At 37.1% G+C, this 27270-nt stretch overlaps 1 protein-coding gene across 7 annotated transcripts in view; it reads right to left on the reverse strand.

The window, feature by feature from the left end:
• ERC2 (ELKS/RAB6-interacting/CAST family member 2) overlaps positions 1–27270 on the reverse strand; it is a 510348-nt gene that overhangs the window by 390330 nt on the left and 92748 nt on the right. For all 7 annotated transcript variants that reach the window (XR_012589289.1, XR_012589291.1, XR_012589290.1 and 4 more), the window contains exon 5: positions 4024–4098. Coding sequence is in view for 2 of the 7 variants with exons in the window: in XM_074602406.1 (XP_074458507.1) it covers positions 4024–4098 (75 nt within the window). In the remaining 5 variants the exon portion in view is untranslated. The remainder of the gene's footprint in view (positions 1–4023; positions 4099–27270) is intronic.

A 27270-nucleotide genomic window follows, 5' to 3' on the forward strand; every position in this document is an offset into this window, starting at 1 on the left:
AGCAAGTTTTGACCTTACTCATGTGCTCTGGAGTACTACGTAATGAAAGAATGAAATAATGAAAAGTGTGTTTCCGTTTACTCTTTTTTATTATATTAATCAGTGTTAATAAACTTTGGATATCACTGATACTCAAAAATATCAGTGATCTAGCATTTGTCAGCACACAACACGCAAAGAGGTATGCATGAGTACAATGGCAATTAAAGGAAAGGATTTCAATGTACCAGCTTTATTTTATGCTTGAACAGACAAAGATTTAGGCATGAGAAGAAAACCTGCTGTTTGATTATATATAGTCACAAAGTCATAAGCAACCACTGCAACAAAACTAGCCTGGCTTCCTGTAGAACACAAGCCATAAAATTACCTGACTGCTGTTAAATATACACACAGTATTTTAGTGTGCATTTGCTACTGCTAGCTTCCACGCACTATATTTTGCAATATATTTATTTTCATTAGTGGAAAGGACATTCTTTTTTTTTTTTTTTTAAATGTATATCTCAGGTAGGTATCTACGGACTGTAATGTCTTTGCTCTGTCATTTCCTATTTGTTAAACTAAAAAAAAGTAAGCTCCTGAAGTCATTCGTTGTTTGGTAATATTTTTACACATTCCGGTGGCTCTTCTCTGAACACCATGAGCTCCATGATGTAACGCTGCTTTGGGCAGATGTGCACTTCAAAACTGATAGCCCTTTCACTAAATCCAGGATAGAGACAGCATATCTAGTATGCCCCACCTCTTAGAGAATGGATCTCAGAGAAAATTATGGGGGGGGGCTGGGGGAACAAAATAAAGCAAACTAACAAAAAAACCTCTTGAAAGCAAGGTCTACAGCATGATTAAGCAAGTTTCAAAAAAACACGAGCTTGAGGAAATAACAGGAGCATGTGGGAAAAGGCAGCATCCTGCTCTCCTCCTGTCCTGTGACTCTGCTTTCCAGAAGAACAAGGGCTTCTGTAGAAGGTGGTCTGTTGCAGACAAGGGAACAGAGATTAAAGAATGTACGGGGAAAGAATAAGCAAAAGACATGGGAGAGCTGGAAGCAAACAGGTCTAAGAAGCAAAACCAGAAAGTTAGGAAAGAAAGGCCTGTGCAATGCATCTGAAGAGACAACAGATATCTGAAAAGCAATAAATAAAGTAACAGAAACAGGAGTCAAGACATAGGATGTGAATTTTTTATCTTTTTTGTCTGCCTCCTTTTTTTTTTTTTTTAATAAGTATACAGAAGATAGAAAGATAGAGAGTGGTCAAGGAGACAACAGTTATGCAGAAAATACAACTGCTGTAAGAAAAAGCAACTACTTGCAAAGTTTTCAGAGAGAACTGATGAGCATGACAGGACAGGTAGGGCAAAAGAAAAGCTGTTTAGGATCAAAAAAAAAAAAAATCACACACAAGATAAGTAGGAGAAACGGGTATCCTTCATTGGATGACTGGGACAAGGGACAGAAAGCCAGAAAGCATTCAGGCAGTGGCAAGGGACAGAAGAAAAACATAGGAAAGAAGAGAGAACTGCGAAGGAGGGAAAGCTGCCTCCTGGCAGAGCCCAGGGGAGCTGGGGAGGGGACTCAGAGAAAAGCTAATGTGGCGAGGGGGGGAAGGGTTGGGTGCAGCAAAGAGAAACGTATACTGCTTGCAGCCTCTGCGTGGGGGAGAGTATGGCCTCAGATTGCCATATTAGAGGGTAATCTTCTCCCTTCTTCTACCCTCAACACTGTAGGGAAATTATTGCTTCAATGCTTGATCATTCAAAACAAATGTTCCACATTTTTTTCAAAACAAACGCTGTCTGGATTAAGACAATTTAAATTTACTTGAAAACATTCCAAAGCTGGAACTTGTAATGAAAACTGCTGTTTAATCATCTGGATTTCAACATCTTACATTTGCCCATTTTTCTTTTCAATATTAGGCCTGTTTTAGAGAGGACAGCCCCAGGGGAGCTTGTGTCTCGTGTTCACAGGGAACGACAGAACTGTGTGCCTCAGAGCCCAAAGGCAGCTCCACATCAGAACGCTGCAGCAACACAATTACAGCGTCACCTGTGACACACGAAAGCCCTCATTACAAAGATCAGATTTGTTAAAAATGGAAGATTGCACCACTCCCAACTCTCCTGGGAGACAAACAGAAGAGACTTTACTGTCTTCAGGGACAGACACTGTCACAGTGGCTGCAACTGCAGTCGTTGCGTGTGTCATTCGTGTGTCATGTCCCGTTCCCCCCCCAGCCCTCGTTCTTTTCAAAGAGTTTTGGTACAGGAAGAGGAATTGCAAATTATTTTGCAACATAACATCTACATCATTAATAACCTATATGGAAGACCATAAATTATTCTAACATGCTATCTCTGTATCCCAAAACTTTTACATTTATAGTTCTTAATATTAATAGCAAGCAAAAAGTTTCTCAGCCTGGCTTTCTCATATGCTTAGGCTAACATGTTACTGTCAGACACACGTTTTAGATTCCATAGACTTCTCAACTAGAACAAACAGGGAAGGTCCAACGCAAACACATATCAGAAGATGGAATATTGAAATCGATGAACCTTCTTTTTACTCATATAATCCAAGCTAATTATTACCTATTAAAAAGCAGATACTGTAGCTATTAAGTCCTGCTGTTGTTGTAACTATGCGTTTACCACAATGTTCAGACATGCTGAACTCATTTGCTCATAACAGAAGTCACTGGCAAAATGAGGCCTTTAATTTGCACTTCCTTTTAAGACTGAAATGAAAGACCATCATTAAAGTATTTCAGGCAGCACTGCCAACTCACAAATTATCTCAAGTCTCATGGTATTTTTCTTAAAGATGTATATTCCAGAGTCATAGAATTATAGGAAAATATCAGTTTTCACTTTTTAAATTATTATTTTTACCTTTTGTTATTGTGGGGGAAAAAAGCCATGACACTTTAGTAATATTATATATCAAAAAGAGGAAACTATATTCAGGACTAAGACAGGAGGTGCATCACATTTTGTCACATCGCTCTACTGATGCAATGAAGATTTTCCTTAGGTTAGATGTAAAACGATGGCCAAATAACCACCAACAGAGGTATTGTTTCTAAAGATCAAGAAGAAAAACACTTTACATCGGCCTTGGACAGTTTGTGTTTGCTTCTCTTGTCCATTTATTCCATATACTTTGGCTCACCTGAAACTTTTTTTTGCCCTCAACTCTTTTTAAAAGCAATATTCAGTTCTCATTATTCAGCAATGCTGCACTTGATTTTTTTAATCAAGTCTTATTAAGCAAATAGTCTGGGAGAAAGAAATACTATTTATTCCTAGCTTAACAGCAAAATAAGTTCAGAAGTAAAAGGAAGCAAAGGAAACATTTAATGATTTAATAGTAAAAGTTATAAATTGCTGTGGGCTAACCCTGGGGTAGGCAGGTAAGTGCCACACAGCTGCTCAATTCCCTCCCCTTCAGTGGGATGGGGGAGAGAATCGGAAGGGCAGAAGTGAGAAAACTCGTGGCTGGAGATAAAGCTAGTTCAATAGGCAAAGCAAAGCTGTGCAGGCAAGCAAAGCAGATTATGGAATTCATTCATTACTTCCCACCAGCAGGTAGATGTTTAGCTATTTCCAGGAAAGCAGGGCTTCATCACGCGTACAGTTACCTGGGAAGACAAATGCCATAATTCTGAATGTCCTCCCCTCGTTTTATTGCTGAGCATGACATTCCACGGTACGGAATATCCCTTTGGTCAATTCAGGTCAGCTGTCTCGGCTGCATTCCCTCCCAGCTTCTTGTCCACCGCCAAACTGCTTGTGGGGCAGGGAGCCGAGTGAAAGACTGAGAAAGCTTTGACGCTGTGTAAGCACTGTTCAGCAACAGCTAAAACATCAGTGTGTTATCAACACTGTTTTGGTCCCAAATTCATCACATAGCACCACACAGGCTGCCATGAGGAAAATTAACCCCATCCCAGGCAGATCCAGTACATGAGTTCATGCTACAAAAACAACATACGGTAAAACATGCAAAGACCATACCTTCATTTCAATAACTGTTTGAAGAGCCTTTGTCTTTGCTGGCTCGGGCTGAAGTTGAGTTCTTCTATGCAATTCCTGTGGAGGGACACGATAGAAATAAGCCTGACGACTCATCGTTCCATTATTTCAATCACTCATATGAATTTATTACAACAAAATAAACGTCTGATGATTAGAAGCATGTAACTCCAAATGCTACAGGTGCTTCCCTCTCTAATCCCTCTAGCATCACCGCAGCACCTGTCTTACATTACAGTCAACTCTGACAGCACATGCGCTATTTCTGAAACCCCGATCAATAATTAATGTCAACAGTGACAAAGCCAGCAAGTAATTTCTTAGTCCAAATACAATGCTGCTGCTTCTGCCTAAACATCAAAACTTAATTAATTCAGTTTTGTTACTAATTCAAATACTGTTAAGTCATTTAAAATCCTCTACTGTAGTTTCTTCTTAGTTTTTCATTTAATATCTGAAATAAGCAATTTAAAGACATTGTATTTAAATTTGACATTTTAAGGATAATAATTATATAGTGGGTTGACGCAGCACCCTCTACAGTAGCAATTACATTTCAGTTTTCACATTTTCATACTATTTTTTATGCATCTTAATCCACAGGTAAAAGAAAAATAGATTGCATTAGTTAAGGCATGCAGTTAAGAGAATTAATGTCTACTAGTCTTTATAAAAAAGGAGGGTAAAGATGGCAGGACTCGGTCTCGTAAAACACAGAAGTTCTATCTTGGTATGAAATATTTCAATAAAAAACCTCACATATCTACACAGACCAATGTAAAGATGTTATGAAACATCACCATTTCAGAATCTGATGATGCTTGTAACCCTCCCACAAACCATCTGAGCAGTTTATTAGAAAACAAAACTGAATTAGGACAGATACAGTTCTGTCTTTTAGAGCCCTTCCCCGACGAAGGACAGGACAGCCATGGTAGATGCCTTTCTCTCCCTGTTCTTTCGGCCCCAGTGGGGTACACACTCAAACTAACTTTATAACCACAAAAAATACATCTGTGCCTGGTAGGCTGAGAAGCTTGGTTCATTCACCGCAAAGACATTAGCTGACTCCAGAACCCGAGCTGTTGTATCTTCCAAATTATGCCTCTCCCAGCTCATCCTCATAAATTCGGGCACGGGGGGGAATCCAAGAAAACATAACACTGTGGGTCCTAATTATCTTTATTCCCATCTCTCAAATCCTCTTTTCTTGAGTGAAGCAAACAATGTATAACTTGTCAATCGATTCATAGACTAACAATCAAAAATATAAACAGCTATGGATTGTGCAAATTCAGTATCCTGCCCCCCCCCCACCTCAGCTTATACTAGTACATTTCTGGGTTTTGCCTCCCTAACCACCCACAAGCTTAAAAGTCATAATTTTTTGTATCATGAACTATCAATCAATTTCTTGTTCTGTTTAGCAACAAGCGTATTGCTTATCAATGACTTTGAGAAACAACCACTCTTTAAAGACTATAGTAGGAGTGATTTGGGGCACGTCATTAAATTAAAATCTACTGATAATAAACATCTTTATATAATACACTCCAAAAATTGTGTGACTTAATACATTAAAATAACTGAAAGAGACAAGTTATTCGTATGTGCTCCGTTTAACTGAACGTAGATTACTTAAACTTGAAATGTAGTATATGACAGGACATGATATCAAGACACCCATCCTGAAATGGTCAGGTTTGGCATGCATTTTTGGTTGAAATAGAAGAAGCTGTCTATAGGTAACAGAAAATGTTATGTATACAGAAATAGATCAATACTTACGATCTGTAGAATTACAGTTAAGTAGCCAAGTTACAGTTAAATGGCTGGTAAATCAAGACCATTTAGATCACACCAGTTCGATCTCTTTTTTCAGACTCCTCTGTTCATGCTCTTAGTCTGCAAACATCTAGGGGCACGGGCAGTTTTTCATTCCCTATTTGTGCTATAGCTAACAGTGGTACCTATGACACCTTAGTCAACGGCAATATAAAGAAAGAGTTGGATGTGCTCTGTCTTGCCCACTCTGCTGTTTCCATAGAAGGCATGCTCTCAAATGTAATGGTTATAGTGTTAAATTAGGTTCTGACCTGAAATAGCCCATTGATATCTCGATAAGCCACAGCAGTGCCTGAAGAGTTAGATTAGGTGCATGTGTTTGAATGCATAGCTAAAGTTAAGTAGGTCTGCATGCCTTTTTATGACATTAAATATATTGCAGATATATGCATGTATATTTAAATTACCTCTAACATATGACAACAGTGAATTTCTAATTTTGCACTGGGCATTTATGAAAAAGCATACCTGAATGGACCTTTTTCTTTTTTTTTTTTTTTTTTTTTTTTTTAATTACAATTCTCCACATTATAAAAGAAAGAAATCTTTGCAAATCACCTATACAGGGAATCTCTCAATCACCACCAGCTGTTGGTCTCAGATTAAACAAGTACCTTCACTACACAAATGTTTTAAAAAAATAAGAGTATGTCCTAGATGTGTCATATAGTTCTCCTACAAAAGTCATGGAAAAATAGTTGGCCAGTCGTACCGCTATCAGATCAGCAAAAATTACAGCTAATTCTAAGACCAGACTTTGCTCCCCGAGGCCACATAAACTGAGCTGGAGTATAAACAGGATTCCACACATTACCCAGGGAGACAAACCAGAGTTTCCACCCCCTTAGCCAAAGATGAATAGACTGCCAGAGATGAGTATTCCTAGATGTCTATCATAGCATGAAGCCTTGCCTCATAATACTTTTCCTGTTTGCTTTATGAATCAATCTGATGCTGGCTGACTTAAAAGCTTTTCTCCTCTATCCCTGATGGTAAAATGAAGCAGACTTCAGGATTCTGGAGAAGATCAGAAAATGACTCCCACTTTATTATTTTGTGTGGGTTTTCTTCCAATGAGATTCAAATGTTTGGAGACTCCCACAAGGCTCAGTTCTGGAATTTATGTTGTTCTATGTATGCGTTTTTTCTTTTGGGGTACCTGATTCAGGGATATACTTTTGGGGTACTGATTCCAGGATACTACCACTTTACGTGCATGACACCTTAAATACTGATTCTTTTTCTATCTGAGGTCATCTGGAGGGCTTCAAATTTGCCTGAACGGCTAACCAAGAGATATTCTGAATATTTCATGAAATCCTTATAGACTAAGGAAACCGGTTTTTATCCATTACATCATTTTCTGGAACGGTGCTACTTTGTCTTTTTAATTTCTTTTAATAAAAAGTCCAGAGAGCCTAATAAAAAACTTTTTAAAAAAAACAACCAAACAAACAACAAACACCAGGGACAGTTTCTTTTAACCTGAACTGTATTCAATGGAACTCTTGATACTTATATCCTTGATAAAGTACTTGTGCCATCATCTCTGCAACCATCAAGGTCTATACTAAAATCCCTCAGAGATGCACTCACCTACGAAATTACACTTCCATTATATCCCCTATATGACATCTGTATCACTGCAATTGGGAGTAGTTCTGGGTAACCACTTTCTTTGCACATACAAATTCATTATAATTCTGCACACACAAATGATTTATAATCCTACATAACCAGATGCCCACACCTGGGATTTCCTGATGATGCTCACTTGTCAAGGTGATTAAAACACTCCCACAAAACTGATAGGCAATCAGATCTTTTTCTTCACATTAAGTTTACTCTGATATTCTTTACTTTTAGACCCAAATGAATCTTAAACCAAAGCTGGTCATTGCTTTCTCCTTCCACAGGTTTCTGGCACACTAGTTTAACATATTTTGTTGGCTTCAAAAGTAACTTCAGCACAAAATTTTACCACTAATTTAAATACCAAAAAATCCCAAGAGAAGACAGTTTATATCATATATTTCCTAAAGTAATGTTGGAAGACGAGTCCTGTTCTTTTGTTCAGAAATCGATAAAAATACCTTGCAAGATTTTATCATTATTGACCAGTATTCAAAATCCGCAATACATAGCATAGTCTGAGCCTAATACTAATTAAAACCCAAACAAAACTGCTTTTTTATCCCAGCTTTATTATAAGATACTTCATCACTTGGCTGCAGGAAAGTCAGGGTGCTGCAAACTGATCCTCCTCTTACTCTGTTTCTGATTTATTTTGTTAAGGTTCCTAAGACATCAGTGACTATGTGTTGTTCTGATTAGATGAGGTTGAGCTGAAACTCTTAAATAAAAGGCTACACCAATATTGTTAATGCAGTTCAAGGTTTTACCTTCTATTTACATAAAACTGCCTAAAATAGCATGACACAAAGTGCTAGAAAGAAAAGGACTTTTTCAGAAAAACAGGCAATTTAGAGACGGTATCACGAGACTGTCAGCAAGCGCCTGCATTTCAACTGGTAGGTTTGATTGAAGAACAGAAGGAAAACCGAATTGTAAACCAGAAGATTTTAAAAAATTAACACAAAATTCACGATTTATAAAATATAAAGACACGATAGGAACAAAGGCATCAGAATCAAGTAACCATTGGAAGAAGAAAGAGGGGTTAAAGATGGCAGCAACTCTACCTAAGGCAACGTAAAAACAGGCATGAGAAATCATTGTGTCAGTAAATCTAGCTTCTTGTATTCCTGGGTAAAATGTACAAATCTGTAAATCACAGCAGGCCATAGTATAGGAGCTGCTAGTTCTCTCAAACACCTCAAAGCAGACTGCTTCCATTCTCCTGGAAAAGAAAGCCCTGGTATTGCTCCTACGTGATCAGCTTGTCTGAACTGTAAAATCTAAATCAGCAGTATATTAATATTTTGATCAATTATTTAAGTAAAAGCACAGCCACTTACTTACCTAAAGCGTCTAAACAGCAGTGTTTCTTCAGCCAAAAATACCATTAGAAAGACTGGTCAAATTCTATTTAATCAGAATATTACAAAAATGTAACATACAGGAATTCATTTATTCTTAACGTATAAGCTTATCTTCTCTTTCCTGTTTTCTAACCCTTCACATCTACCCCCAGCCAAAATGGTCTCACAATAATTTAGATGAAAGTATATTTAAGAAATCCTGATGAAACTCTTTATCTTTCTGGAAACCATAAACTGACAACACAAAATTTCCATGTCTGGCTCCAGTGCATAGGATAAAACCCCCTGTATTATTAGGAAGGATTCCAAAAACCACATTGCCATTGGTCGTCTTTTAAAAACCCACTACCATAGGTACTTGAACTCTGTGAGAACTTGTTAAAGAAATTTTGTCAAATCCCAACAAATTTTATAGTTTGAAGAAATGAAAACGTGGATACAACCCTACGAAATTAATCATTACAGGAAACTATAAAGAGCTGATAGTTATATGAGTTTTGTACCGGAGAATTAGTTTCTTTGTAAATTGGGTGCATTTAAATTTATTCAGTTCTCACAGTTAAGCAAAATTCTCTCTCCATTTAGCATTTTCAAATAAACAGGCAAATATGAGTTTTGATGAATAGAGTATATAGGAAAAAGTTGCATTAATTAGGAACCACCACCCAAAAGAAAACAAAGCCCCACAGACAAGTCTAACAATAATCTTACTGGCCTCAGTATTACTCCTTAAACAACGATTCTGACACCGCTCCTGACCTACATTAGAAAAGTTCGGTGTGTTAAAAAGGGTAGAAGGGAGGAAGGAGGCGTTTTTACACCAGATTAAAACCGCCATATTCAATCAGTAGCCAAAATATTTTTTTACAATGATCATACTACCACTGTTCCTGAATTCATGCATAAAAGAAGGGCTTATGATATGTTTTACCAATATGCCTAAAGACAGCCTATAAGGAAAAATAATCTGAGCATTAAGAAACTCAGCTTTCCTTTGACTTGTATGTCAAAAACACTTTAAGCAGCCATGGATGTTGTCAGACTGGAAGAGTGTCCTCTGGCAAGAGACCACATATAAAAAGTTTCAAGTGAAAAGGCGATTTGTGTATGAAGCTTGAAATGCATGTGGGACAATTTAGTTTCTAATTGAAAGCACATCGAATATTTCCTGAAAGTAGCTACTGAAACTCTACTTTCACCAGAATTCTTGAAAATTTATTTCTTTTCTTTGTAGAAGGAACAAAATGTCGAGAGGATCATTTCTTTTTTTGCCAAATATCGCTAATCTTTTTCCCCTTACCAAAATTACTCCTCCAAAGTTAAGAAAAGTGAAATGTTATAGCTTCACAAGTATCTTCAGAGAAAGAAATCTGACAATAAATAGTTTTCTCTCTTTTCCCCATCCTAATTTTATTTAAAAACCCAGAACAAAACCCCTGAGTGCATGCAAGTAAAGGAAGCCCATGTGTTTGTTTTCAGGGGTAGTCAATTAGGATCAGAAAATAAAAGTTCCAATTGCTGCTTGCGCTTCAGCAGAGCGTAGACTCTCTAGTAACATCCTGCCTAAAAGCCATTCTCTTTGCAGTGCATATGAAGCTTAAAAATTGCATGCAAAAGTATGCCAATTTTTTAAAAAACAAATGTTTAAAATAGACATGTATTAATAACCCAGCTGCACTAAAAGGAGTCACTTAATTTACATTAGGACACATGAATGAAACATAGTGGGGAGTTATAAACCAAGACGTTTAGGCATTTGTATTTGGTTCTGGGGGTTTTTCTAGAAGACTTTATCTCTTTTTAAAATCACATCTTCAAATTCTAATGAAGTGAAACCCTTATCCTAACAAATCCTTTATGTAGTACATAGTGTTTAATATATCCTTATCCAACAAATCCATTATTTTAAAGATTTATTTCCACCCTCCAAGGCTGTTTATTCCTTCCTTCCTGTTTAGAAGTCTGAACACATAAAGAAGGTTTTTAATGAGTTTGAAAAAGAAAGAAATATCACATCAGTTTTTACAATAAGTGTAACGCAATACTAACCATGGAGTAATAATGGAATTCCACCTTAGGGCTTAACTAAGAGTAGACGTCTCTAGCTCCTGCCATCAGAAGCATACAGGCAAAGCTTAAAAGGGTAAAGTCACAGCAAATTTTACCAAATATGATCCTAAGATCCAGAACATAACAACAGAGATGCTGCTGTGTACCAGCTCCACTCTTTCATAAATAAATGAAAATAAATAAAATAAAAAAATTAAGTACGTACATTACTGTGAGAGAGTATGTTACAAGCAGTGCCAACATACAGTGCTTGTGGTATTACTATGGGTCAGTTCATATAAGCAGAGGAAAACAGTTTTCCAATAGTTCTTCCCGCATTCAAATAACTAACATGCTGCTAGTCTCCTCAAGCAAGCTGAAACGTCATCGTTCTGTTCTAGAAGAGCAACAAGACAAAGGGTACTATCCATTTTAGTGCTTTCCCCACCTTCCGACCTACGCACACAGCAGTGATTTTTTTAATTTCTATTCTGCATCTGTGCTACTCTTCAGACCAAATGCAGGTGAAAAAACAATGCAAATGTTACTTCTTAAATGCAAGCAAAATAACACTGCCAAAACCAGGGTCAAACTCAGAGCCAGAAGTACTACATATTTCACACGTTTGCTGGACAGAACTCCTAAGATGGCTGAAGAATGTATTAACTGGTGTTAAAATACACCAGACTTCAAACATGCTGTTCACTTTTTTTGTAGAAATCACTTTTATAACCTTATATTGATGAAACATCAATCCTTGATCAGAGTATCACTGCAAACAGCCTGGGCCAACCAAGGAGAGTGCTGGCATTCCCTACGTGATGCACACCGCCATGTTTCAAGTAATGCTTTAAACTGATTAGCATAGGACTTAATTTTTAAAAGAATAGTTTTATAGGTGTATCTATTAATATCCATACTTGTTATTAATGGCTATACTATTTCATTATTATCTTTCTACCCTACCTTTTACTGTATTCCTTACTGTCTCTTTTCTCTTCACATTGGCTCAGTGAAATCACTAGCTAAAATAATTTATGGTTTTGATTTTCAGTTCCCTATTTTCTCCAGGAAATGCTTTTCTAAATATGGGTGGGTTTTACTTACATGCATTTAAAATTACTGCTGGTTTAGGCTATTTAATATTTAAACATCAGGCCTTAATCAGCAATGCCAACAAACCTCAGAGCTAGTAAGACTTAAAATGTGGAAGTTCCTTGGCTCTTTGGTATGGCAATTTTTTCTTACAAGCAAACAAAGTTTTGTGGTGAGGTTTGTGGTGTGCCTCAGGGGTCTGTATTGGGACCAATACTATTTAATATCTTGATCAATCACACACAGCGGGACTGAGCCCACCATCAGCAATTTGTGGATGACACCAAGCCGAGCAGTGCAGCTGACAACGCTTGAGGGAAGGGATGCTGGCCAGAGGGAACGGGACAGGCTGGAGGAGTGGGTCCGTGTGAACCGCATGAGGTTCAACAAGGCCAAGTGCAAGGTCCTGCACCTGGGTCGGGGCAACCCCCAGCATCAATACAGGCTGGGGCATGGATGGATGAATGGATTGATAGCAGCTCTGCTGAGGATGACTTGAAGATCTTGGTAGATGAAAAACTAGGTATCATTATTTTATAACATAAAGATTACAGTTATATTGTCATGTAATGGAATGTCAAAGTTTTCAATTAACAAAATCATCTCCCCTAGATATTCAGACAAATTTCATCCCTACATTCCCAAGCAGTTAATACACATGCAAGTAAAAGCATTAGACTGCTGGATCAAATTAATGCACAAAAAGGTCGCCTAAGCACTATACTCTATATGCCCAGAAGTTGGGTTTTTTAACAGTGTATCATATCAACATTCATATTCTTTGATTAGCTTTTTCTACCGCATACAATTTGAGTGTGCAATACAATGTTATTGCAAAATACGTAAGTGTACATATTTGTATGGATAACACTAGTAAAAAGGATCATTGATTTAACAGAAATTCTATATAGCTGTTAGGTTATGCAACTGTATGAAGAGAGGGACAGGACAGCGCTAACCTAATTCTGGAAAAGAGGTGGAGAATTTTTTGTACAATTTAGTGTTGGGTTTTTTTGAGGGGTGGGATTTCTGTTTTCTTTACCAAAGAAGTAAGCAACACTGGAACAAATACATTTCTGTTTTGTTAAACTATCTTTAAAAACCTTTAGAAGTCTAAAGCCATGAAAATTCTTCCAAGTCTTAAATTAAGTGTTTGGGAAAAAAATATTTGAAATGGCTTTTATTTTCCATTGCCTTTGATCTTTTTCAAAACAAATGATTATAATGCAACTCTTACATTTAAAGAAAGAATCAGGCCGTTTAACCTAAAAGTAAATTTTATGCTTGCCAAAAAAAATTCGCCAAGAAAAACCCCAAACAGAAACATTATTTTGCATTGACCCTTTAAAAAAGATCCCATTTTTGGATCTGCCAGAAACTAAACCAAACCCACCAATTCAATGCAGATCTACCTGTTAGTTGAGATATGCCAACCAAGTCAGTCTTTCTCAGCGGGGAAGAGGCAGTGGCTAACGTCTAAACATTTGAGAATGCAGAACACTCATTTCACTCTGAAACTTGTATTCTGCAGAAGAGCCAGAATGCATCATGATAGGAATACGTTTAAATCAGAACATTGTACGACAGAGTTCACAGAATCATAGAGTGGTTAAAGTTGTCACCCACTAGACCAGGTTGGCTCCAAGCCCCATCCAGCCTGGCTTTGAACACCTCCAGGGATGGGGCATCTACAGCTTCCCTGGACAACCTGTTCCAGTGCCTCACCACCCTCACGGTAGAGAATTTCTTCCTACTATCTAATTTAAATCTACCCTTTTCCAGTTTAAAACTGTTACCCCTCATCCTACTGCAATGCTCTCTGATAAAGAGTCCCTGCCCAGCTTTTCTGTAGGCCCCCTTTAAGTACTGGAAAGCTGCTATAAGGTCTCCCCAGAGCCTTCTCTTCTCCAGGCTAAGAGGCAGGCAACTCTCTCAGCACGTCTTCATAGCAGAGGTGCTCCAGCCCTCTGATCATCTTCGTGGCCCTCCTCCAGCCTCGCTCCAACAGGTGCACATCCTTCTTATGTTGGGGGCTCCAGAGCCAGACGCAGTACTCCAGGTGGGGTCTCACCAGAGCAGAGTGGAGGGGCACAATCACCTGCTGGCTACGCTTCTTTTGATGCGGCCCAGGATGCGGTTGGCTTTCGGGGCTGCAAGTGTGCATTGCCTGCTCATGTTGAGCTGCTCATCCACCGACACCCCCAAGTCCTTCTCCTCAGGGCTGCTCTCAATCCATTTTCTGCCCAACCTGTATTTGTGCTTAGGATTGCCCCGACCCACATGCAGGACCTTGCACTTATCCTTGTTGAACTTCGTGAGGTTCACACAGGCCCACTTCTCAGGGCTGTCCAGGTCCCTCTGGATAACATCCCTTCCTTCCAGCATGTCTATTGCACCACGCAGCTTGGTGTCATCGGCAAACTTGCTGAGGGTGCAACTCAATCCCACCATCCATGTCAGCATGTTGATTGTATATGAGAATATTGGAGTGAAGGAAACAATACCAGTGTCATCTACAAAAAGTAACTGTGATGTGTTGTTTGCCACCTATACTGTGTGCTACCCTAACTACAGAAGAGAACCATTCCAGTCACACAGTGCACAACCTGTACAAGTAGTTTTCATCCAGCTGAATGTTTATCATTCTATGAAGTCTGTCAAGAATCTGTTAAACTGAAGTTCATATATTAGCTCACGATAATTAAAAACATTCAAAACATTAAAAGTCTTCCCTTTTTATCGGAAAAAAACCCAACCCCAAACCAGAAATATGATTAGAAAAAAAAAAAACAAACCAACAACCCAACTTGTCACTGCATAAAAGATGCTACAGATCTTTATCTGCATTGAAATTATGGCAGAGTTAAAAATATGATACTGCCTTTTCAAAATAATGCCACTTCCCCTCACAGATTTTTTTTTAAAAGAAAGCAAAAAAAATCTCTTTGTTTTATTCCTTCTCCTTACCTCAGAGCAACACAATATAAGCAGCAAGACACTACCTCCTTACACCGTTTAGAGACTGCACCTTTTGTGTAACTATATGCTGAACATGGATATCTATAGCCCAGGGGCTAATGCACAGATTAAACTACTTTGCTGTGTATCAGTACTTATAATAAATGCTGAATGCATAGATATCATAAATATCTAAAGTCTTAGTTCTCTCTAAAGAGGCAAACCAAAAGAATCTCCACTGAAATAACTGGTATTATCTGCTGGGATTAAACTCAGACCCTAAAGGATAATTTTAAGAACTTTGGGAATCCATATGATGATGTAAACAGAGTAAGACTGAAAAACAAACAAATGGAGAAAAACTACATGATGATGAAGGATACCAAATTCTGTACAGAACACATTACCAGGAGTATTAAAAAAAAAATCCCACCATGTTACAAACAGAAGTGGTAGCGATGACAAACCAGAGTTATCTAATGCTTTCCATTTTTCACATTTTGGGGCACTAAACTTACCTCAGTATAAGTATGGGGTTTGTTTTGTTTTGGTAATTTTTGGAGCCAGATTTGCAGAAGGGCTGAAGACAACAGGTATAGTTTCAACAAACAAAAGTGCTTTAATATACTGAGGAAAAAAAAGTACATGCTACATATTATCTGATTTCTACATCTATATTTTCAAACTCAAAACCTTGGAATTACTGCTATTTTAAACATTTTATGTCCTCTCTATTTCAAAATAATGGCAGAGTCAGCTCAAGGCTTCTCAGAGCAACACTTGTTTCAGGAGATCTTTAGGTAGAAGAAAGGAATGGAAAGAGAGTAACAGGCAAGGGCAGAGGTGTAACGCCATCTTTTGCTATTCCCCAGGCCATCCTTCTTCAGATGATCTAGTTTTCTCTTTTATGTGGAGCACAAGACAATGTAATGCGCACATCCAGGTCAGAAGAACTGCAGGGACCTCAATTCACACCCTAGAAGCAGCAGCTTTGTCTTCATTACCATTTCTACTTTCTCTTGAGAAGGCCCATTCACCTTCCTGTTCCTCCCATGCACGGGGAGAAAAGTGGAGCTGGACAAGCAAAGAAAACACTTCTTTTATAGTTTCAAGGAGGGTTGAGGCAGAAATCATTGTCACAGGAAGCAAGCTACTTGAACATTCTGAACCCTCCCCTACACAGCTGGGGAGCTTGGAAGGCTTTTGGTTTCGGAGCAGACGATTCCCAGTTTCTCAGCATAGCCACGAGCAGGCAGACTGCCTGCAACTGCCTGCTCTGCCCAGGAGTTGAACAGCTACAGTGAATAGACTGACTGCAGTCAGGTTTGCATAATTCACAATGGGGTCCCAACACTGATGCATCTAAGTGCCTCTATTACCTTTTTGCCCTTATACCTTAGTAACATTTTCATTTTTAACAATCTTTATCTGCTTTCCCATACTCTAATTCAGGAACACAGAAAAGACACCAAGTTACCCCTAGCCCGGTTTGAGCCACCAACTATTTCTTGTATGCTGCAATTAGAGCTTAACTTAACCAGTTTAAGGCCAATATAATATGAGTAGACCTGATGCCATCAACCTTTTTGGGCTCTGGCTCAGGCACTTCCTAAAAAGTCCTGAGTATCTTCTGCAGTGTATAAACCGACATTTTAAACAGAGTTCTCTAGTCTAATTAAACCCTTGTGTCCATTAAAACTATACCTCTTCTTACAGACACCTTAAAAAGAAAAAAAAAAAAGTCATGTGGGAACACAAGTTGCAAAAGCTAATGTGTTTTATTACTCTTGTTACTGCATTTTTTCATACCTAAATATCCAGCTTCCCAATATGTAAAGTATTTGGCTACGAAGAATTCTAACAATGTAGTTTACTAATGTGCAATTAGCTTTAACCGGTTCAGACCAGAAATAAATTGATTGGTCTGAAAGCAGACTTTGCAAGCACAGTACAGCTTTAAATAGAGTAAAATGTAAATGATTCTGCTGTGAAAGATGATATCATAAAGATGTTAAAATGACTGCAAGTACAGCACCACCATCTAAGCACAAAGAATTTTCAGCCAAAAGACTATTAGACTATCAAAACACAGTGACATAATGTTTTGTTGAATAACTTTTTCAAAATGGTGACTGTGGAAATCAGAAGAGTATGATAAGCTTAGCTGCTGACCCTTCTTATAATATATTATAAATGCAAACCAGTGGAAAAAAGTAACAATTACACACACACACAGTAGTAATGTTCTGATGGTAGTTTCTGCAGCAGTTGTAATTCAGCCCCCTACACCAACTTCTGCTAGTTTGTGGCGCTGTACTGAGAAAGATGGCATAGGCAAAGGTATTTTCATATCACAAAAAGCAAGCCATACATGTGCACCATTTACGTATATCATAGTATAACCTGCAAAGACGACAACAGTCATTTTCTATCAGGTCATCCAAAGGTCAGCTTTAATTTCCTTCCAAGGTATGTTCCAGTAACTGTTTCTACTAAAAGCTTCATAACCTAATTTTAAAAAAATAAAATAAAATTAAAACCTACAATTTAAGAAAACAGTTGAAAAAACATGTGGAAATGAATACGGCTTGTCAAATGTAACAAACTTTCAGAAAGACCAAAAGATCTACTACCTATATCTTATTAAATGGTCTGCTCCTTATTGATTTGTTTCTGCTCATCAGTTGACTGCGTATGCATATTTGTGAGATCTCTGTCCCACAGATGAACTGAAGAATATATAAGCAGCAAATGGGTTATAGGCATTAAAAGTCTCAACTTAGACTTTTTTACTTTGGACTTCCAGTCCAGTTCAATAAGACCTATCTATAAATCAAGACAAAAATGCTTTCTGAATATTCAAGTCATCATGTAACATTGACTAGATCCAACTGCTGCACAATTTAGTAAACTGAAATTATTTTTCCCACAGTTTGCTTCCCACTGATAGTCCATACCTTCTCCCTTGCAAGACTTGCATATATCGATCATCGGCATTATTGAACAGACATCTACATGGACTTTTATACACCTGAATAAGTTTCACATGATCTTAAGTATAGACATCAGTATCAGAATACCAGTTATTATTCCACAAAAAGAGCATTTTTAATCATCAAAAAGTGGTAAACTCCACTCTACATGCAGGAAATTAGAACAATTTATTCATCCCACAACCTCTTCTTTTCTGCCTACTGGACAGCTGTGCCAGCCTGCACACTGCAACCATTTTTCCCCAGAAACTTGCAGCCCATCACTAACCATATGACCACCTATTCATTTCATGAGTGAAAATACAGACATTTCCCATACATAAGCCGGTACATCCTGTCACTAAGCCATGCCAAGACCATTTTGACCACACATTAGATCTACTTCTCCTTTGAAGGTGTGAAGGTAGGTCGGTACACACACTCCATGTTTCACATGGAGCTACATCACCTGCCCAGTCTAATGAGTGCACAGACCCATAAGCCCCACTCAAGAACTGTTTCTTTAGCAGACAGTGAAAGACGACTTACAGACAGTCCGTTAGGGACACCTTATATGCCAGCAGTAATGAGGGCCCACGGTTTTTAGAATCCACAGCGCTGCCTCCTTCTGAGGTCAGGAAAGAACACACAGTTGTTCTCTTCAGCCTCACGGGCTCTGAGCAGCACAATGGATACACTGCGCTGCCGCCCAGCGGAGTCAGGGGAGCCTGGCACCACGGGAGGCTACGCTCTGCCACACTGATCACTGCAACGTCTATTTTGTTCCATTCTTGCTCTCACCCATGGCTACAGAGAGCAGCAGGAACCTTCTCTAAAGGCCTCTATGACATTGAAAAGGATGCCTTAGATGGTCTACTCTCATCACAAAACTGAGATTCTTTCTGAACTGAGAAAGTAAGCAAATCATTTTAGGATTACTGGCCAACATCAAATGTAACTTAGCCACAGAATCATGATACGTACCATTACATGACAGCTGATTCAGGTTATTTGCTTACGCGAGTTGGATGAACAATTCTCACTCAATATTACAATATTTCTGAGCTGGAGCAATTATTTTTATGCCATTTTGATTCAATTAGCACAGGTCATTTTGCTAGTAAGTCCCATGATAGGTAAATGCTAGTTATCTCATTAGCAAACAGAGATTTGTAGAAGAGAAACAGAATTCTCAATATACTAAAAGAATCATGTTAAAGTTGTCTTGGTCAATAAGGTGTTTCTCCAACATGTTTGTCTTAAACTAAACAGATGCTATGTAGCACAACTACCAGCTAAAATTTCCCTTTAGAACACTTTCTACTCCCCACAAATAAGCCAAACACATAAAAGACCTGAAATGTAAATGAGAAAAGATATACAATACATGCTACTATAAGCAAAATGGCCAATAAAGTTGTTGATCTTATTTCTACATTCTAACTACATGACAAAGACTGTTTTTATACAACTGTGAAACTACCTTCAGTTTGACAAGTAAATTTGCAAGAGCAGAGGTTGGCAGAAGAATTTACAGTGTTACTATGGAGATTTGCATTTGTATAGTTTGACTTAAAAAGAGCAATTATCTTTGGAAAACACAATCTGTTGCTGAGAATCCCTAGCCATAACAAGGAAAGCAAATTTGAAAAATTCCTGATCTCTGTTTAATTTTCACATAACAAATGCATTAACACGTGAGAGTCTATATTGTTGATAAAATTAGCATAATAAACATTTGTATATAAGCATATACCAAATGAATTATTTTTATAGTTTTCTATGACCTTAAACTCAGAACAGAAAATAGAGCAAACCTTAGTCTGTGTGCTGACACACAGACTATAACATGTATGATTACAAAGGAGAACCACCCTTTTCCTGCCTTTTATTTACAAATTAGTTTCAAAATATAATGCATCTCACTGACATATTAATAATGTCTTTTTAAAGCTCTTTGAAATAGCTGAGCAAAAGGTGCTAAACTAGTGACAACCACAACACAGATGGAGTAAAATTACTCTCAACATTTGCTTTACATTACTTGTTCACAAGTCTCCGCTCTATAGACCAGTATAGTTTTGGGAACAAAAATAATTTTATTTCATCATTTAGTCTTAAGCCCAGTCTTAGAACGTAAATGTTAACATTAGTAACTCATTGATTATCACGTTAACAGAAAACTTCTATGCTCTGAGGCTGCAATAGGGTATCATCCCTTGCTTGAATATATTTATACTTTATCCATCCTTCAATGCATCCGTTTTTATTCTGTTTCTTCTCTGTTAGGAGTCAGACATCTGTTAATGCTGTCACTTCTCCTAAGGGATTCCATAACTCACACTGACTGTTCTTCTATTTTTCATACTGCCTTCACACGACAGAGCAAACATAGCAACCTGATTTAGTCAGTGTTCTCAGATTCATTTCTTACAACTCTTCTTTACCTTAATACTGCCTGAGATGTTGCATTTCACATTTATTTCATATCCATTACTTAAGTTTTTATGGGCTTAGACAAGGTCAGTCCTAACAATCCTTTCAAACGAGGTAGTTTACTTTCTATGCTTTCCCAGACCTCCCTGTGGGGAAACTGGCCTTCTGTAAATCACTAGGGAGCCTGAATCTTACGTTTCTGTCACTGGTTTAAGTACATACTACTGATTGAACATGCCAAATCTTCAGTCTAGGTATAAATGCCATTCATATACGGTTCCATATTTTAAATGAGATACTTACTTTGCATTTAGAAGCTCTCAGTGAATACAGAATGTACAATATTGTCATAAATGGAAAAAAAAAAATCTAGTATTGCATTGATAGATTTTCCTTAATTTAAACATAGCAGTAGACTGTTAACAACTATTACCCAAGCTCTGCTGACATCAGATAACAAAGCTTGTACGTAAGGACATTTTGGCACAAGATAACTCAAAACAAAGAGTTATAAATAGTTTAAGGGTTAAAAACTATAAGATGTAGGCTAACTGTACCAAGAAGAGAGAAACTCTGTAGAGTAAGAATGGAAACCTAGACAGTATAAAAAGTTACCTGGTGGAAACTTGCCAACTACATAACTCTGTTGACATATTACAGAAACAATTTATTTCATAGTTTACTTACTCCATTGCTTCTTGGTTAAATACTATTAGTTATTTACAGCTCTCTATGGACTCTCCTAACAGAGTCTAGCAGATTTTCTAGACCCCTATGTCTTACCACATAGCCTCCATTTCCAAAATCACTTCTTCACATATCCTGCCAATTGATGGACTTATCCCACAAACGTCAAAAATTCTTGGCATCAACTCCTACCTAACAGAAATCTCTTCAGTAACAGGTCCGTAGGCAGTATCTCAGCATGCTAAAAGCTCCCTTTACATACATTATTCATTTTCTATTTGGATATTGCTGTGTGCCATTATTCAGAAGACTGAATTTCAAGGCTGAACTTCAGCGGTCAGTAGGTCTCCATGAACCAATGGATTTACTCTTTCGTTATTTACACCAGCGTAAGTCAAGTGTAATACTAATCAATGACATCACTCTGCAGCAAAGTCATTGCAGATGAAATTATATGCAAGTCTGTTAAGCATAACAGAAAGAAAAAAGATACTACAAGGCATCTTGTATTAGCTTCACTGTATTTAGAGGCAATAAAAAGGAAACGAATAGAATGTATTCATTTAGTAGCAAACATACCAACAATAAAACATCTTTATATTGGATCTCGTATGTGCACTTGTCTCTTCATTGTTCAAGTCCTCCATAACATATCTCTGTAAGCACAGTTTTGGAAGTGTCTCATTTTATGAAAAAACTAACGCCAAAGTTTCTTTGGATTTGTAATAAAAACATACTTAAAAATAACTATGTTTTATATATTTTTATTGTAAGCTCTTCATCATATTGCAATTTTGGATGATAGCATTTTCTTTAGAACAGTTTACAACATGAGGAAATATTTCTAAAGAAAAAATGAGTACAATGTAATCCTTTTTTTTGCAGGCTTCTTCTGATCCTCCTATCGTCCATGTTTTCTAGGAGGAAAACGGTGGTACGCTGGATGATCTCATCATAGGGGTGGATCTAAGAGAAAGAATGGTACAATGGTGCTTTAATATTTTTTTATAGAGCTATTAGGTGAAAAGACTGTGATTCTGTACTTTGCTTCATTTATCATGGAGCATTCTAAAACACAGCTACTATATGGTTATCATACCAAATAGGAAGAATTATGAGCCAAGGAACTGCATCGTTACCTGCCTCAATTTAGTCTTTCAAGCTGGGATCATCATTTCTTTTTCTGACCCTTCTGTTATGCAATGCATTTCCTACCAGATGATAAGTATCTGCAAGACAGGAAAAGGAAAAGAGAACCCTAAATTGATTTGTAGCTCATATTATTAGCAAACCCCTTAAAAGAAAAGATAAACAGAGCAGTTGAAATATAATGATAAAGTAAATTTAACTGAAAAATTAGGAACAAAAAAATGACTCCTAGATACATGCACAAATTGTTAGTTCTGTGATCACAAACATAAATATGAGTGTAACTGACAAATAATTCATTCACTATAGCAAACTTACCACAGAAAGGCTTGTAGGACTTCTGTGGTGCGGTCATGACCAGTACCCTGTGTTCATCGGAAGAAGTGGGCCACCCTGAAGGCCCCCCTTTAGTTCTTCTGCTACACCCTGATGTTCTCCCCATCTGCAGATGTATGCATACAGAACAATCCCTATATACAGAATAAGTACCAATTTATGGGATTCTTTTTAATTAATCAATGAGTGTTTCACAAAATGAGAAACGATCAAGTTAATTAGGGTTTTTTTGCTAAGAAAACAGAACTGAATGTGAACAAAATGTCACTTAACGTGTTGGTTCCCTTTCCTACCTATAGGAAGGAGTAAAATAAAAATTCAAGTGAATTATTTTTACCTTAAATTACTCAACAATCTCCAGCCTTACTGTTGATGTAGGTTTCCTGATGCTTAGTTATATATGTTTCCAATAGTTGCACACAAAATGTTCTAGGCACACTGTTCAATCATGCATCGGCATGGTTATGCTCAATTACCAACATCTAAACATAGATGTTTACATCCATATTTAGTTGCTAGTCATTATTTACTTTTACCCATCTAGATTTTAAAAGTTTACTTTATCTACAGACACCAGCTGAAGAAAAAGCAGGCTCTGTGCTTCTAGTATTAGATTAGCTCTATAAGGTCATTAAATATGGACTGAGGTGACAGTAGACCAGAATTTTCAAGCTTGAGTGACAAGAGACACTGCCCCACTGTAAGGGCTGAACAACAGAGGAAGAACAATTCACACACAGCAGCAATAAATGGAGAGAGCAGGCAAATTATTTTCCAGATAACACAACTTACACAAATAACCTCACAGTTTCTCTTACTATTTAAAGTCCTGTGACCCTTTAGAATCAGAGAAATTCAAATCTGAACCAAATGATCTGAATATTCTCATGGCTGGAAGGTAGGATACTTATAAGACTTTAGTAAGGTTCAGTTGTAATTTTTAAATCTAGGTACTTCGAACCAAAACATTTACGTGAAAACATCCCAAAGTGGAAGGTACTGCAGATGTCTATCACTTCCTTTCCACACATGTTCAGAAGTGATCTAGTACTGTTAGCACTAAGATATGAAGTCTCTTGCTCAAAAATAACATCTATGCAAACTGAAGAATGTTCGTTGTCTTCCTCTTGGAACTTAGTTTTACAAGGATGTTCAGAGCGTATTTTGCCCACTCCTTCCATTCTTGAGCAACTAGAAGACACATACTGATTACCTCCACTAAGACTGAAAATCCTGTTTCCCTTCTGAAAGCACCCTGGAATGATGGATAGCATACTGCACCTATTCTGTTGAATGCTCTTCTTTGTGCGGAAATAAGTCCAGATTCACTGGAGTACACAGAAGATGTACAAGTCTCCACCGTTAGCAAGGTAACTCTATTTCAGCCCTTGCTTTAATTAAGGTGGTTTAATATATCGTCATCACTGACAATAACCCTCTTCTGCATTTTAGAAGAAAATGCAAATGCTGTTCACTTTTTGGAAGCTTGCGTGTACTTGTCTTCCAGAGAGGCATCAAATTATGAAGTGGACAATGACTCAGGCTTGGATAAAGGGCAGACATTTTAATTTTAAACATCATTGAAAAAGTACCCTCCTACATAAATATTGCTCTTTCTCAATTTCTTAGGGAATGAATTTATTATGTAATTATATATATTATTATATATGGTATACATATTATTATATCATTAGGAAAACACAATATATATATTATTATATCATTAGGAAAACACTATATATATATTATTATATCATTAGGAAAACACATACACATAGCACATACACAAAAAAATCCAATTAGATTATTGCTAAACCAACCTTCAGCTATTCCTCTGGGAAATATGACATTCCCATGAATTCAGAACTTCTGTCAAGCTGTTGGAAAGCTAGTAGGTTTCACTCCAGTAATTCTGGACAACCCTGAGCCACTATTTAACAAGCATTTACCATTTTAGTAGAGCTCTGAGGACTAAAAATCTAGTGGTATACTGAGCTATCACAAAGACAGCTCTACCTTCTGTTTTTGCAGATGGTAGGAGATTTGCACATTACCTAAGCATAAATGCTGTAGTTTCACACAAATACATATAAAACTCACTAGGCTTCTAAGGTCCAGGCCCTGAACACATCTTGTGCTGTGTATATTTTCTAAAATGAATTTCTCGAATTTTACTCAGTGTCCTGCAAGACCAACTATAAAGACATTAAAGATCATATCATATTAAGTTCCAAATATCATGAAATACCAGCAGAAAAAGAAAGAAAAGAAACCAAGCAAAACCTGGAACAAGTCCATTCTCCTACTTCTCAGACCACTGCACTGGTAATATTACATGAAAACAAAGAGTCTTGAACATTCTACATTGTGAAATTAAATTTTTTCAAGACTTTGTTAAGTAAAATTGTAACAAGAACAGCATCATTCAAAGGGTTTTCCTTCATCGGAAAGCACGGCTGCATTTTTAATGCAAGTAATTTCCAACAGAAGACATTTAACAGAAAGCAGTCTGGGCAGTGCTCAGATTACAAGTGAAATGTATTTTATACTTTAGCTTTTGCATTACCGTAACACTACATTATCTCATCTAATTAGATTTTTCCAAAACCTCTGGAAAATGAACTTTCCACATGCTCTGGATGTTTGTTTATTGACTAAACATGGTGTGCATGACCTAAACAATGTATTACAGTAACAGGAATTTTGAAAGAGCAATACTACAGCCTAATGGACTACAGAAATAGTTGTGTAAATCCATCATGTTATCTCTAGCAAAATATGCGTCTTAAACGTCTTAAAGACCATAACTTTTATAGTTTTGATCTTTATATTTCTCTTTCAAAAACAAAACAAAAACTAGCTCCTATGTTAGTGAACAAGCCCTTCAAAATTTTGTGATATTTGCAATTTAATCAAAGTCTAAAGTGTTACATTTTGAATTTTATTCTGAAAAGTTACATATTTATTCTCCATGATTTACGTGGCTTTTTCAGAAAAATACCCTTCTCAGATTCCTAACTAACGATGTTTTGATTTCACAGATCTGACTTCATAGCATTCTCATTCAGGATCTGTTCACAGCATACAAAGTGTGAGATGCCCCAGTCACTGGATGACTGATTTTTTTCCCCCAATATATTGTCTGCAACTTCCAATTACTTCATCTGCAATTCTAAACACTTAGCATTTACAGAATTCTTAGGATCAGAAGGATAATAAACCAGAAAATCAGAAACAAATAAGCAAGCAATTGCAAAAGCTCTGCCTGAAACAATTGGGCCAGCAATAAGTAGAAACGCCGTGGCAAAGCCAGCAAGAAACATCAGATCTGAAGTCACATATAACCCCTTTGTTCTTTAATACCACTATTTCTTTTCCTATCCTGCTTCGTTCAGTAGTTCTTCCAGTTTCTAGAGCAAATGACACAGAACAGCTGCCAAAAAAACCCACTGATTGACTACCTGACCCCAGTATGGAACAACTGAGCGCTGTCTATTTTTTTTTTTTTTTTTTTTTTTTACATTAAGAATTTTGTCTTGGGGAAACACAGCATATATTCTGTACAAAAGAGACCCAAAAAACCCCCAGCATCGATTCCCCACAATATCCTCAGTACCAACTCTTTAGCTCCAAAGCTATTCTTGTTATGCCTCCCTGTTATGCTAACGTCAGCGCATCTAAGAGTCAGTGAAGGGCTTGTATTTTTCACATACCACTCTCCAAAGTGCAGTACAAGACTTCTCAGTTGCCTTCAGATATTTTTTGCCCTTCTTCTATTCTTTTTCTCATTGTTAAGCAACAGTACATAAACAGACAGCCCACTAAAAAAATAAATAAAAAAATTAAAAAAATCACAGCCTACACTGTTACAGCCCATGTGTTACAAAAATAGAGTTTAAAACCATCTTTTTCTTCAGTGCTATTTCATCATAACATTTAAAACATGCTGGACAGACTTTCTTCCATTAAAAAGTCAAAGAATCACTTGTTCATTTAAAAACAAACAAAAAAATTTCCACCAAACAAAAAAAAACCTGACAAAAGTTAGACTTGATTTCTCAGTGCATTAAATTAGACAAGATTAACAGATTCATATATAAGGACGCTAGTTTGTTGCTTGCCTATTATGGTATAGTAGGATTTAAAACAGCTTTTGAAGGGTGTTTTCAAGACAAAACAATATATTGCTTCCAGTTATCACCTATAGTGTGGGCAATTATGAAAAATTAATGACACCTCATTATTTTTGCTCCTTCCCCCAAGGTCAATCATTAACTCAGTTTCTTTTCAAGAGATTCCAAGCAAGTCCCTGAAAATCCCGCAGAGCTTTGTTCTTTACAGGTCTATTTCCTCCTTTCTTATCTTCTATTTTCCAGGTTAGATGAGACTCTGCCTCTGACTGTGACAAGATCTAAAATCTTATGTCCTTCGGGAACTCACTAGCAGACAGAAACACAAAATATCTCAAACTTAGTAGCTTACCCTATAAATAGTAATTTGCAATTCTGTCATCACAGTGAAACAATCCCTTTACGGATTACTTTGTTCAGGTACCGGAGTGCATAAATCCATTCTTTTAATACCACTGATTTAATACAGGTAAGAACATAATGAAAATTTTAAAAGATATTTTCTTTTCATAGCAAGGTTTTGATTGACTGTTCACTCAAGAAGGCATTGGAAAAAATATTTTCTTAAGT

Source organism: Larus michahellis, chromosome 10 (assembly GCF_964199755.1).
Source record: "Larus michahellis chromosome 10, bLarMic1.1, whole genome shotgun sequence".
Taxonomy (NCBI): domain Eukaryota; kingdom Metazoa; phylum Chordata; class Aves; order Charadriiformes; family Laridae; genus Larus; species Larus michahellis.